The sequence below is a fragment of the Garra rufa genome, chromosome 8, assembly GCF_049309525.1.
Source record: "Garra rufa chromosome 8, GarRuf1.0, whole genome shotgun sequence".
NCBI lineage: Eukaryota > Metazoa > Chordata > Actinopteri > Cypriniformes > Cyprinidae > Garra > Garra rufa.
Genome location: NC_133368.1, coordinates 30,680,522 through 30,692,994, shown reverse-complemented (window position 1 = coordinate 30,692,994; position 12,473 = coordinate 30,680,522). Strand labels below are relative to the sequence as shown.

Sequence of the window (12,473 nt, the reverse complement as noted above, 5' to 3'; positions counted from 1 at the left end):
CCTCTGCCTGAGTGTGTGTGTGTGTGTGTATTTGTACACGTGTGTGAGATGTGTGACTCTCACCTGCTTCCTGTGCAGATGGTTGGGACATTCTCTGCAGTGGCAAATGCGATGCATTCAATGGAGTTTCAACTAAGAATAACCAAAAACCATAAATATGATTTATATAAAAGGTATTAGTGGTATTTCTACGAAACATTTGCTTTTGTGTGATGCTGAGTATGTGCTAAAAGGTCCAACAAAAATTCAAAACAAACAAAAAATGGCTTAGTGCACCATTAATTATAGATCGCCGCAAAAATATACAAAGTTTTCTGATATTATCAACAAGCAAGATGTGTGACTCATCTCACCATGTTTAACGAGAGGTTCTGTCTTGGGTTTGACTACTACTTCCTCTGGAGCAGCCTTTTCCATGTGGTTTGAGGCACCTAAAAAGAAGAAAGAAAATGAAAAACATGATCACATTTGTTGTCCTCTTGTTATAGAGAAGTCTTTCTCTCTCAGGCAGCACTATTTGCACTATTAACACATTTTCTGTCTGTTTTTCCAGGTTTAGTACTTCTAGGGTGACCATACAAAATTTGTCCCACTCATGTCCTGGCCAGGATTTCTAACTTGCCTAAAATGTCTGGGTTTTGGCTCCGTTTTCCTACTGTTTTCATACTTGCTGAGGGCAATAACTGAAAAGTAGTTTGACTAATAGAATGTAGGCATTGTAGATAATGGACCAATCGTGGCATGCAAGAAGCTGGGATCTGCAGGGAACAGTCAATGCATGACTGTGAAAAAGGGACATATAGTCACCCTAAGTACTTCTGTATTCAAAAATATGCTTATAAATAACTATTTAGCACTTGACACCTTTTTTTTTTTTTTTTTGAATTTAAAGGAGTAGTTCACTTTCAGAACAAAAATTTACAGATAATGTACTCACCCCCTTGTCATCCAAGATGTTCATGTCTTTCTTACTTCAGTCGTAAAGAAATTATGTTTTCTGAGGAAAACATTTCAGGATTTTTCTCCATATAATGGACTTCTATGGTGCCCCCGAGTTTGAACTTCCAAAATGCAGTTTAAATGCAGCTTCTAAACGATCCCAGCCGAGGAAGAAGGGTCTTATCTAGCGAAACGATCTGTTATTTTCTAAAAACATTTACAATTCATATACTTTTTAACCTCTACACAGAGTACACACAGAGCTAGACAAGATGAGCGTTTGAGGTTAAAAAGTATATAAATTGTAATTTGTTTATAAGAAGATAACTGATATAACTGATCGTTTTGCTAGATAACACCCTTCTTTTCTCGGCTGTGATCGTTTAGAGCCATTTGAAGCTGCATTTTGGAAGTTCAAACTCGGGGGCACCATAGAAGTCCATTATATGGAGAGAAATCCTGAAATGTTTTCCTCAAAAAACATAATTTCCTTACGACTGAAGAAAGAAAGACATGAACATCTTGGATGACAAGGGGGTGAGTACATTATCTGTAATTTTTTGTTTTTAAAGTGAACTACTCCTTTAATTTCTATGTAGGTTACATTTCATATGACTTTTGGAACTTTTGGAAAGCAGTGAAGTAGTTTTTGTGTTTCATTTTAGTTGCTCTTTAAAGGACTTTTAACTTTCAAATTTGTTGAAATTGCTAGTAAATTTCACAAACAATTCAATTACAAAAAAATGGCAAGTAACATTTAATTAAATGTGATTTTTTACAGAAAAACTGAAATAATATTCATTATATAATATACATACTCCATTAATTTTCATTTACTTAATTTACTTATCTTAAAAAAAAAATAGAAAAAACTTTTAGAATAATTTGTATGTAATTTTAGATCTAATTTCTAATATATATCTATGTAGCATCTGTGGTATGTGAAATAGTCATCTAGAAATAACAATTGTGGCAAACAAAACAAGATTTATTGCATAGTTTTAGTAAAGGTTATTCGTTTGCCAAAAACCTAATTTTGTTTTTTGCTGTTTTCACCTTCTCTCTGACCTTTAACAGGCGGCTGTCCCTTTAAGACCTCTGTGTAAATGTGAAATTTGATACAGTGCGGTGTTGCTCTAACACACAAGCGTCTGTTTGCTGTTGGGTCCAGTGTAGTTTTTAACTGTCTTATCCTTCAAGCATAATTTGATTCCTAATTATATGACCCCTTTAGCACTAAATGTGCTGAGAAATTTTCTACATTGTGGCTTTTCAAATTAGGGCTAAGAAAATAGAATGTGGACTGAATTACAACATGCTGCTAATTACATTATGGAATGAAGGTTGTTGAGATCAGAATACAAAAGGGCTGTAACTTTTGTCATGCAGATGACTTTAATCACAGGGGCTTGTACAAAAACAATATGTCATTATTGAAAATTGCAGAGAAGAGAAATGTTTTGTTGCTGGTACATACGTGGACATCTCTCATGGCATTCTTTTATGGTCTTGAAGTTGTTGGCATTCCCCAAGCAACCGCCATAAAAGAAGCGCTTGCATTCCTGGCTCTTGTAATCAAAAAAATAACGAGGCACCAGTCCTCGACACGGCCCCGGCTCATCCTCCAGATGGCATGGACTCTTATCCTCTATAAAAAAAAGAAAAAGAAAAAATGGAAGAGACCATAAATCATAGGCTTCTTTTTCATCAACTTTAGACATGAACATAAATTAAACATAAACATAAAATGATTTTTTTCTTTTTTTTCTTATATAGGATACAACAGAGCTAAATGCACATTTTAAGGAAAATGTGCTTTTCACTATTCCCACTGTGTACTTATGATTGCAGTAAATGTTTTATTAAACTTTGATGTTAGGTTTGAAATTAATATCAAGTCTCAAACAAAATATGTTAATAAATGAATACTTGTTCAAAACAATCACTTCAACTTATTTAAATATTTTCAGTTTATTTAAATATTCTTAAAGCTTATACTTTTAGATCCCATATACTTTATAATCCCATATAATTTAAAATGGCTTTATAGTACAATAAATACAATATGATGTAATTAACAATGTGATTTTAAATATGATGGTTAATATCTTTGTGCTGGACACCCAACCTAATACATTTTAACCATCTGAATCAAATCATTTTATGTCAACATGAAAAAGTGAGCCAGCTATTTATTATAGTGTCAGTTATTGTGCCTTTCCCCTCAAAACAGAAGTACATTACTTACTTTTACATATTACACATGTTGCTTTAATTACCTTGAACTAAACTGAAAATCAAAAGACCTTTGTCTCAAAATATTGGCCTATTCTATAGATTCTTATTCGCTACATAAAAACATAAAAAATATACATTTAATATTAGATCAGAACATGCACATTTAGTACTGTAGTTTTGTGGCAACTAGAAGTAAAAAAATTAAATCAAATGCAGCTTTAGTGCTTCAGATCCTCTGCAGTGAATGGGTGCCATCAGAATGAGAGTGCAAACAGCTGATAAAAAAAAAAAACATCACAATAATCCACTCTCCAGATCATCAATTAATGTCTTGTAAAACAAAAAGCTGAATGCTTGTACTGAACAAATCCATAATTAAGACATTTTTAACTTAAATATTTGGTTCTGGCTAAAATACAAGTACTTTATTTATATTATTGCTTTCTTTAGTGAAAAAGTCTGAATCAGGAGAGAAATATGCAAAGTTCTAAACAACTGATTTGGTGTGTTTTAATGTGAAAGGACAACAGGGAATTTACGTTTTCACTGTAGGAAGCATTATTATGCATCACAGATTCGTAATTTGGCCAGAAGCCAAAATTACTAAATTAATAATTTGTTACATTCTGACGGCACCCATTCACTGTAATGGACCCATTGGTGATGCAAGTGATGCAATGATTTCTCTAAATACACTACCAGTCAAAAGTTTTTGAACAGTAAGATTTTTAATGTTTTTTAAAGAAGTCTCTTCTGTTTACCAAGCCTGCATTTGTTTGATCCTGCAAAAACTGTATAATTTTGAAATATTTTATTTAAAATAACTGTTTTCTATTTGAATATATTTATATGTAATTTATTCCTGTGACTTCAAAGGTGATTTTTTTTAGCATCATTACTCCAGTCACATGATCCTTCAGAAATTATTCTAATATTCTGATTTGCTGCTCAAAAAACATTTATTGTTAACATTTATTTATTTATTGTTGAAAACAGCCGAGTATAATTTTTTTTAGGTTTCTTTGTATAGAACAATACAATATAAATGTTATTATCATCACTTTTGATCAATTTAAAGCATCCCAAAAAATTTCGTTCCCAAAAATGAATGTATAAATAAATAAAATAATATTAATAATAATTATTATTATACTGACTCCAAGCTTTTGAATGGTATAGTGTATAATGTTACAAAAGTTTTTATTTCAGATAATTGCTGATCTTTGGATCTTTCTATTCAAAAAAATTATTAATGATTTTTATGATAATAATAATAATAATAATAATAATAATAATAATAATAATAATAATAATAATAATAATATGTGATACTGAAGACACTGAAGTAATGATGCTGAAAATTATGCTGAAAATGTACCTACCCTAACTTTTTTTCTATAAATCTATTTTGAATATATTCATCAAATAGAAAACAGTTATTTTGAATAGTAAAAATATTTCAAAATTTTGCTGTACTTTAGATTAAAAAAAAAAAAGCAGGCTTAGTGAGCAGAAAAGACTTCTTTAAAAATCTTACTGTTCAAAAACTTTTGACTGGTAGTGTATGTTCATATAAAGAAACAAACTCTACATCTTGGATGGCCTGTGGGTGAGTGAATACATTTTCGGCAAATGTACTATTGCTTTACAGCAATTTTTGTACACCATTTCATGCAAGAATTGCATAATGAGAATACAGGTAACATCTGCACATATACATCTAGATATTGAATGTTTTTTTATGATTGAACTAAACAAATTTTAGACTTAAATTCTAAAGCAGCGACTTTCAGCAGAACAAGCTCTACCGTCCCCTTAACAAACAGCCTGGCCATAAGCCACAGACAGGCTGGAGTGATTGATATATTCCAGCTCCATCTATAGCACATACCCAGTTGGTTGATAAATTAATGGCTGGATTCCAAAGTTCCACAGATTAAAAAAATCACTTAATTTCCAGCCACGTTTTTGCCCTGTAATGCAGAATTTATTTATGGCCTTTGCTAATTAAAATATTTCACTTAAGTGGTCATTCATCATGGAGAAAGGCAGCTTTAATCCAATCAGCTGGGAGAAATCATCAGGGTATTTTGTTTTTCCCCCTTCTTTCAGATAAATCGGATTTAGAAGGAACAATGAGTCGCACTAACCTGATCATAAATGTCACATAGTGACCATATAGATTAAAACCGGTTTTGGACACAATTCAATGTTAATTGCAGTCTTACTTACAGCTTGAATGTGATTAAAATGCAATTATGGTCAGGGAAAAAACTCTTGAGTAAGCAGAAAATAAAACCACTGTTGGTCCATGAAACGAAAGTCAACAGGGTCAAAAACAACATTGAAGCTTACCAACTTTCATTGTTCAGTTACATAACAGCATTAGGGTTATGGTGAGTCATCGACTAACCGTCAAACACCGGAAGTGACGCATTTCACAGACGAGAATCCATGAAATGCATTGTTAGATAGGCTGCATTATATATTAAACCCGATTAAAAAGCATAATTAAATTAAGCATAACTGTGAATTCACAAATGCTACGATTTAGTTAAATAAATATCTGCATTCTGCAATGCAGTTTTATAACATGTGCGTCACATTTTCATTAAATTACTGTGGCTATAGCATTTCTGTTGTAAAGATATGGCCAAATATTAAAGATTAAGTGGACATTTGACTTAAATGTTGTTTAGTAAATATTAAAGTAAGTATTTGATCACGCAGTAAAAACAATCGTCAGGCCTAAGGTAGTACTGCGTAATGTACATTAGCTCTATTGTTTATAATACATTATGTATTTCAACAGTATTGTGCAATAAAACCATATGATTTCTTGCTTTTGATACTTTATTTGAACTAATTATTATTGCCTCACAAACCAACAGCAGAGAGCTTTTGTTTTTCACTTGTTGAGTTGATTAAAACAGCTGTTCCCAATGAATCAGGGTAATTTAGGATGCGTTAGAACAGCTTGGACTATTTGGAATGGTACAGAACTTTGGATTTTCCCATAGACTGTGACAGTTTGCAACGGGTATGAATAATTTTGGACATGCCACTTTTTGTTCAAATGTAAATAAAAGCTGAGAAATATTTTTTCCACAATGATGCCTCTTGTACATCGTCTTATTATCTTTTGGGAGAAGCCTGCGTCATTTCCAGTCAAAAAAAAAAAAACTTGCTGGTTGAATAAAAGTAACCGAATTTTTATAATTATAAGCCCCAAATTTCCAAATTCATTTTTTTCTGTTTAATTTTTTTTTCCATGTTTTAATGGTTAAATTATTTACCAAACTCTTTTCCATTACTTTTCTGAATTCCATTTTAATGGTTCCATTAATAATCAAAAACATTAAATTATAATTTTTTTTTATTGAAAAAAAAATGTTTTTTAGTAAAATTGTCATTTTTTTGTGGGAAATTAGTCGTTTAGATTAATCAATATAAAAATAGTTGTTAGTGGCAGTCTAAACAACATATGCTTTTTTGCCCCGTTCAAAACCTTACCCTAAAATGAAATTTAAGATAACACTGTCATCAGATTTTTTTTTTTGCTTTACTTTGTTGCTAAAAGGTGGTTTATCCCAGTCATTTTAAAAACCAATAAAACTTGTGCCCTTGTGCAATTGCCACACTTTGTTGTACATAATAAAGTTGAAGAATTCATCAGGGAGCAACTAAACTAGTGTTTTGACACTCTGTCCCAGACAGTTGTCCAGACCGAGAGCGGTGGACGAATGCTAATTAAGCTAAGCAAATGACCACTCGCATGTAGCATTGATCCAAAGTTCACATTCACAAGGACACTTAATATACGGAATTAAATTAACTAAATTGAAATACTACAAATGAATTATGCAGTTTTAAATGGGCACAGTCAATACACTTCTACTTCTAGCAGACGTGTGGATGGGATGCATCTGAAACACTTACCAAAATGAATAATTCAAAACTCTTGGGTGCTTTTTAGGAAGGGAGATTGTCTTGATGCCAGGCTAGTGTCGCTCATTCCATGTATCATTTAGTCACAAGGACAGGACTTATGCGTAATATGTTTAACTGAGTGCTTATTAAAAAAGATGGCAGCAAGATGGGTACTTTCAAGCAGGTTCTGCGCCAGCTGAGCAACTCCCATTGAGATGAATGTAAATGCTATGAATAGCTCTCTCAACATAACAGCCCTCCTTGGCTCAGAGAAACAAATTGCAATTCCATCAATTGCCACCAGAGGCTCAAAAATACACATATCACCTTTAAAACTTAAAACGAAATTTGCAAAAAAAAAAAAAAAAAAAAACTGAATCAGTTTTACTAGGAAGTAAAAAGATTTAGAAAACAATCAGTTTCTCTGTCTCTGTCCAAAAACAAACCACTCTCTAAAGTGCACTGATGATCTGATTCACTAGATGGAGACATTTATCATTCATTTCTCACAGTGGTTTATTATTTGATGTTTACTCCATACACTCAGTGATTCCCTTTGAATCTGAATTTTAAGTGCTTAAATGCAAACAGTGAGAGCTTGTTTAATTGTTGCCTTTTCATTTACAAGATGCTTTTATCCAAAGTGACTTATAAATTAGGAACATCACAAGCAAGAGCCAAAAATACTCCTCAGTACTGCAATGCAGAGTTACAGTGCAGAGAAAACAGCATTTGCATTTGCTTAGGGTTATGCTTGAGATACTTACATAAAGATGTTTGTGATGAGCCATACGTGACCCTGGACCACAAAACCGTAGGTAGCACGGGAATATTTGTAGCAATAGCCAACATTTTATTGTGTGGGTCGAAATTATCGATTTTTCTTTTATGCCAAAAATCAGGATATTAAGTAAAGATCATGATCCATGAAGATATTTAGTAAATTTTGTACCGTAAATATATCAAAACTTAATTTTTGATAAGTAATATGCATTTCTAAGAACTCTGAACTACATCTAAGTCCTTTTTCTCAATGTTTTGATTTTCTTGCACCCTCAGATTCCAGATTTTCAAATGTATCTCGGCCAAATAGTGTCCTATTCTAACATAGGACCATACATGAATGGAAAGCTTATTTATTCAACTTTCAGATGATGTATAAATCTCAATTTCCAAAAATTGACCCTTATGACTGATTTTGTGGTCCAGCGTCACAAATCATGAAGGTTGTTATTGGCATCTATGGGTGATGAAGAACTTTAAACCATGCACTCCTAAAAATAAAGAGTGGCATTGGCATTGATGGGTCTATGAAGAACCTTTAACATCCACAGAACCTTTCCATTGCATAAAAGGTTCTAAACAGTGGAAAAAGGTTCTTTAGATTATTACAATATTCATTGGTTCTTTTAAGAACTGATCACAAAAAGGTTCTTTGAGGAACCAAAGGAAACACCCTTTTGGAACCTTTAATTTAAAGACATCTGTTTTGGAACTTTGTTTTTAAAGAATGTAGGAGGCAGTAACTTCAGAGCACTGACTGAGAGGAGTGTGACATATACCTTCTTTGGTTCATTTTGGACCAGATGCTAGAAGGGTTGTAATGTTTAAAGGGTTAAATTTCCTTCTATATTACTAGAAAAAGCAAGTTTGGTGGCTGCAGAAATTAGAAACTGACTTGGCAGAGCTGAAAATAATCAGGGGCATGTGGTGAAGAGTGCAGAAGAAATGAATCCAAACACAGCAGTCAATTTCCTCTTCTGCCTCCATGGGGGATCTTTGGCAATACTTCGCAGGCATTTACGAGAGCTCATGTCCTTGGAGGTGTTTGTCCAAATAAGCTGCAAAGTTTCTGTTTTCCCCACTCTGTGGCTGTGATGGGACTGAGGCTTGTTTAACAGTCACATGACACAGTCTGTTTTGTGCTGATTATTATGATGACCTCTCACAGGAGGCGACGTTGCAGGGGCCCGTCCAATTCACAGTGACCCCCACTGGAAAGCGTAATGAGATATGACTCACCCAACCAACCAAAGTGCTGTAAATAATCCAATGTGGCCTGACTTTACTGTGAACTGCACATTTGTCCTCGTTTTAATACCAAGAGTTCCTTATTATTCTTGTGGAAATAATCAGATTGCCTAAATAGTATCTTTCATGTCTCTAATCTCAGCCTTGGCTTGTTGCCGTCCTCCAGTAATTTTCATTTCTGCCTTTACATACTAATTTAATGCCAATATTGAAGATGAAACCTTTTAATATTTGGTTTGATTGAATTCTTTGTATTCATCAAAGCTTTGCTTTGAAGGCCTACAAAGAATGCATTATTCTATGTATGGCTTCTTATATAGTTATTGTCTTTGTTTAAAAGCATGAAAGTTTTCTGAACAAAACAACTCCTCTTCTGATCTTGGCCGCGTGCTTTTTAAAATCTGTCATGCCCTCAAAAAGTAATATAGCGTAGGTTATAATTATCACACTTGCTGGGTCTAAACTGATCCATAATTGCAGTACCACACCAATGCATTACATTATTGTTTTTTATGGGCTGTTAATGAGTCGTTGGGAACGACTCCCTCATGGTGAACTCTTCACTCTTTCCATTAAAGTATATGGTGGAATGTGTGTTATTTCTATGGTTATAAAACAAAGAGTAGTTTTAAAAAGCCGATTGGTCAACACAGCATTCCAGCCATTGTAAAGTACAGATATGACATACAACACCCACATCACTGAGCTGCACCCATAGACTCATGTGCTGTTATTGTTTACATATCAATGACTTCACTGAGGTACAAAACTCACATGAAACATAAAAAAAAAAAAAAACTTTTTAATGTTATTAGTATTACTGTTTATGTGCAATAACAGTACATATTTTGAGTTGGCAATTGCTTTTATACTTTTTTAGTTTACATACACCTGGAAGAATCTGAAAAATGTTTATTATTTTACCAAAACAGGAGGGATTACAGTATACAAAATGCATGTTATTTTTTATTTAGTACTGACCTGAATAAGATATCTCACATAAAAGGCCTTTACATATAGTCCACAATAGAAAATAATAGTTGAATTTATAAAAATGACCCAGTTCAAAAGTTAACATACACGTGATTCTTAATACAGTGTTGTTACCTGAATGATCCACAGCTGTTTTTTTTTTTGTTTTTTTTGCCTTGAACAGTTAAACTGCCGGTTGTTCTTCAGAAAAATCCTTTAGGTCCCACAAGTTCTTTGGTTTTTAAAAAAAATTGTGTATTTGAACCCTTTCCAACAATGACTGTATGATTTTGAGATGCATCTTTTCACACTGAGGACAACTGACAAACTCATATGCAACTATTACAGAAGGTTCAAACGCTCACTGATGCTTCAGAAGGAAACAAGATGCATTAAGAGCCGGGGGTGTAACCTTTTTGAAATTGAAGAAAGATAAATTTTACTTATTTTGTCTTCTCAGTGAAACATGTAAATATTTTTTGTAACTTCCGAAGGGCAGTACTAAATGAAAAAAAAAAAAAAATGATATTTAGGCAAAATAAGAAAAATGTGCACATCTTCATTCTGTTCAAAAGTTTACACCCCCGGCTCTTAATGCATAGTTTTTCCTTCTGGAGCATCAGAGATTGAACCTAGTCCCTCATTTGTCCCCGGTGTGAAAAGATGGATCTCAAAAGGTTTCAAACACACAAAAATGCTGAAAAACCCAAGAATTTGTGGGACCTGAAAGATTATTCTGTTCTAATAACACAGTATTAAGAATCAAGCGTATGTTAACTTTTAAACAGGGTCATTTTTGTTCAAGTTCAACTATTATTATTTTTTTGTGGACTATATGCAAATGTCTTTTATGTGAAACATGCATTTTGTATCATGCCTTTTATTTTGGTAAAATAATTAACATTTTGCAGATTCTGCAAGGTGTACTGTATGTAAACTTTTGACTTGAACTGTACCTTTTTATTAATTTTACTTTTAGTTCTTCATTTAATATTAATATTTTGTTTTATGTCAGTTCTATTTTGATTGCTGTTGGGGTTTTTTTCTCAAAGTTTCAGTTTTAGAAAACTGCAGAACAAAAGTACTTTCATTTGCACTTTTAGACTTTTGGAAACAATTGTACATACTGAATTTGCTTATTAAAATAATCAACTTCCCTTATATTTTTATGTAGTGGGCGTTTCATAAAAGCAATAAAGCCCCCAAGACCGTGCAATATTGTGTGTAAATACACTGCTGTGCATTGAGCCTAAATACGCTCCTTGACTCTTTCACAATATAGCACGGTCTTTCAAAACTTATTGCTTAATACTATATTAGTAATCTTTGCTTTTACTTTTCCCCAAGATACGCTTATCTAGATTGCTTTTTACAGCATGGGTGTGTGGAATACTGTCATGACACATGAGTCTGGGTCAGGCCATCCAATATACTGAGCGAAAATGGAATTGACTAACACAAAGGACACATCCTCATTCCGAAAGATGCATTGAATCTGAAGGTTATTTTACACAAGTTCAGACATTTTCTGGAAAAAACAGTGATGTTTGTATTCATTTGTGTTTGTCACTGAAGAGCAGAAGTCAGGTAAAGATGGCCTTACCTTTCACAAGACACATTTCCTCACAGTCCTGCAGGGTCTCGAAATTGTTTGCATTGCCTTGGCAGCCTCCATATTCAAAGGGCTCACAGCGACCTGTGTCAATGTCAAAGTAGAACCTGTCCTTTATTGCCTTGCACGGCCCTTCGTCTTTCTTCAGGGCGCATGAGTGATGGAATATGTGGAGTTCAGACCTCACTCCATCTGCTGAAAGTGGAAGGAAGCCAGAAGTTATAATTTGCTCCGGACATAATTCACAAAACTCTGCGTGGTGAATTTAAGCCAACTATAAGCTCTCACCTAAGGCTTTGTAGGGGGTGAAAGAGCTTTCTGGCATTGGAAAGTAACTACGCACCTACTTTTAATAGAGCTAGAGCATTTGCTCAAAGAGATCTCATTGATGTGACAGTCTGCAGATTTTAGGGATCTGACAGCTTTGCCCTTGGTGTTTAACGCTTGGTTAAATCAGGATGAACCTCCTACACTTTTCCACTCTCAAGCCAACAAGGAAGATAAAGCCCTCTTTCTTGAATATAAATTTGGATGGTTTAAATCAAATACTTTTTTCGTTTCCCCAGGAATAGGCTCTTAATCCCTACCGAGAACCAGCCGTATTAGTTTGTTCTAAGAGCATGCTGGGTAAAGTGAACTCAATGGTCTTTCCTGTTCACGCAACAAGGACTGAATCCAAAGTGCCACAAACTAAAGTAACAGATGGTCTTGGACTGGAGTGACAACATCCTGCGGGCGGTTGGATCACTTA

At 33.7% G+C, this 12,473-nt stretch overlaps 1 protein-coding gene across 1 annotated transcript in view; it reads right to left on the bottom strand.

Annotated features, from left to right (window-relative positions):
* The window catches only part of tfpia (tissue factor pathway inhibitor a), a 32,989-nt gene that overhangs the window by 3,689 nt on the left and 16,827 nt on the right, over window positions 1–12,473 (bottom strand). Inside the window, exons 2-5 of the mRNA XM_073845375.1 lie at window positions 11,714–11,917; window positions 2,417–2,587; window positions 354–431; window positions 64–132 (exon numbers count right to left, since the gene is read on the bottom strand). Of these exons, the coding sequence (XP_073701476.1) occupies window positions 64–132; window positions 354–431; window positions 2,417–2,587; window positions 11,714–11,917 (522 nt within the window). The remainder of the gene's footprint in view (window positions 1–63; window positions 133–353; window positions 432–2,416; window positions 2,588–11,713; window positions 11,918–12,473) is intronic.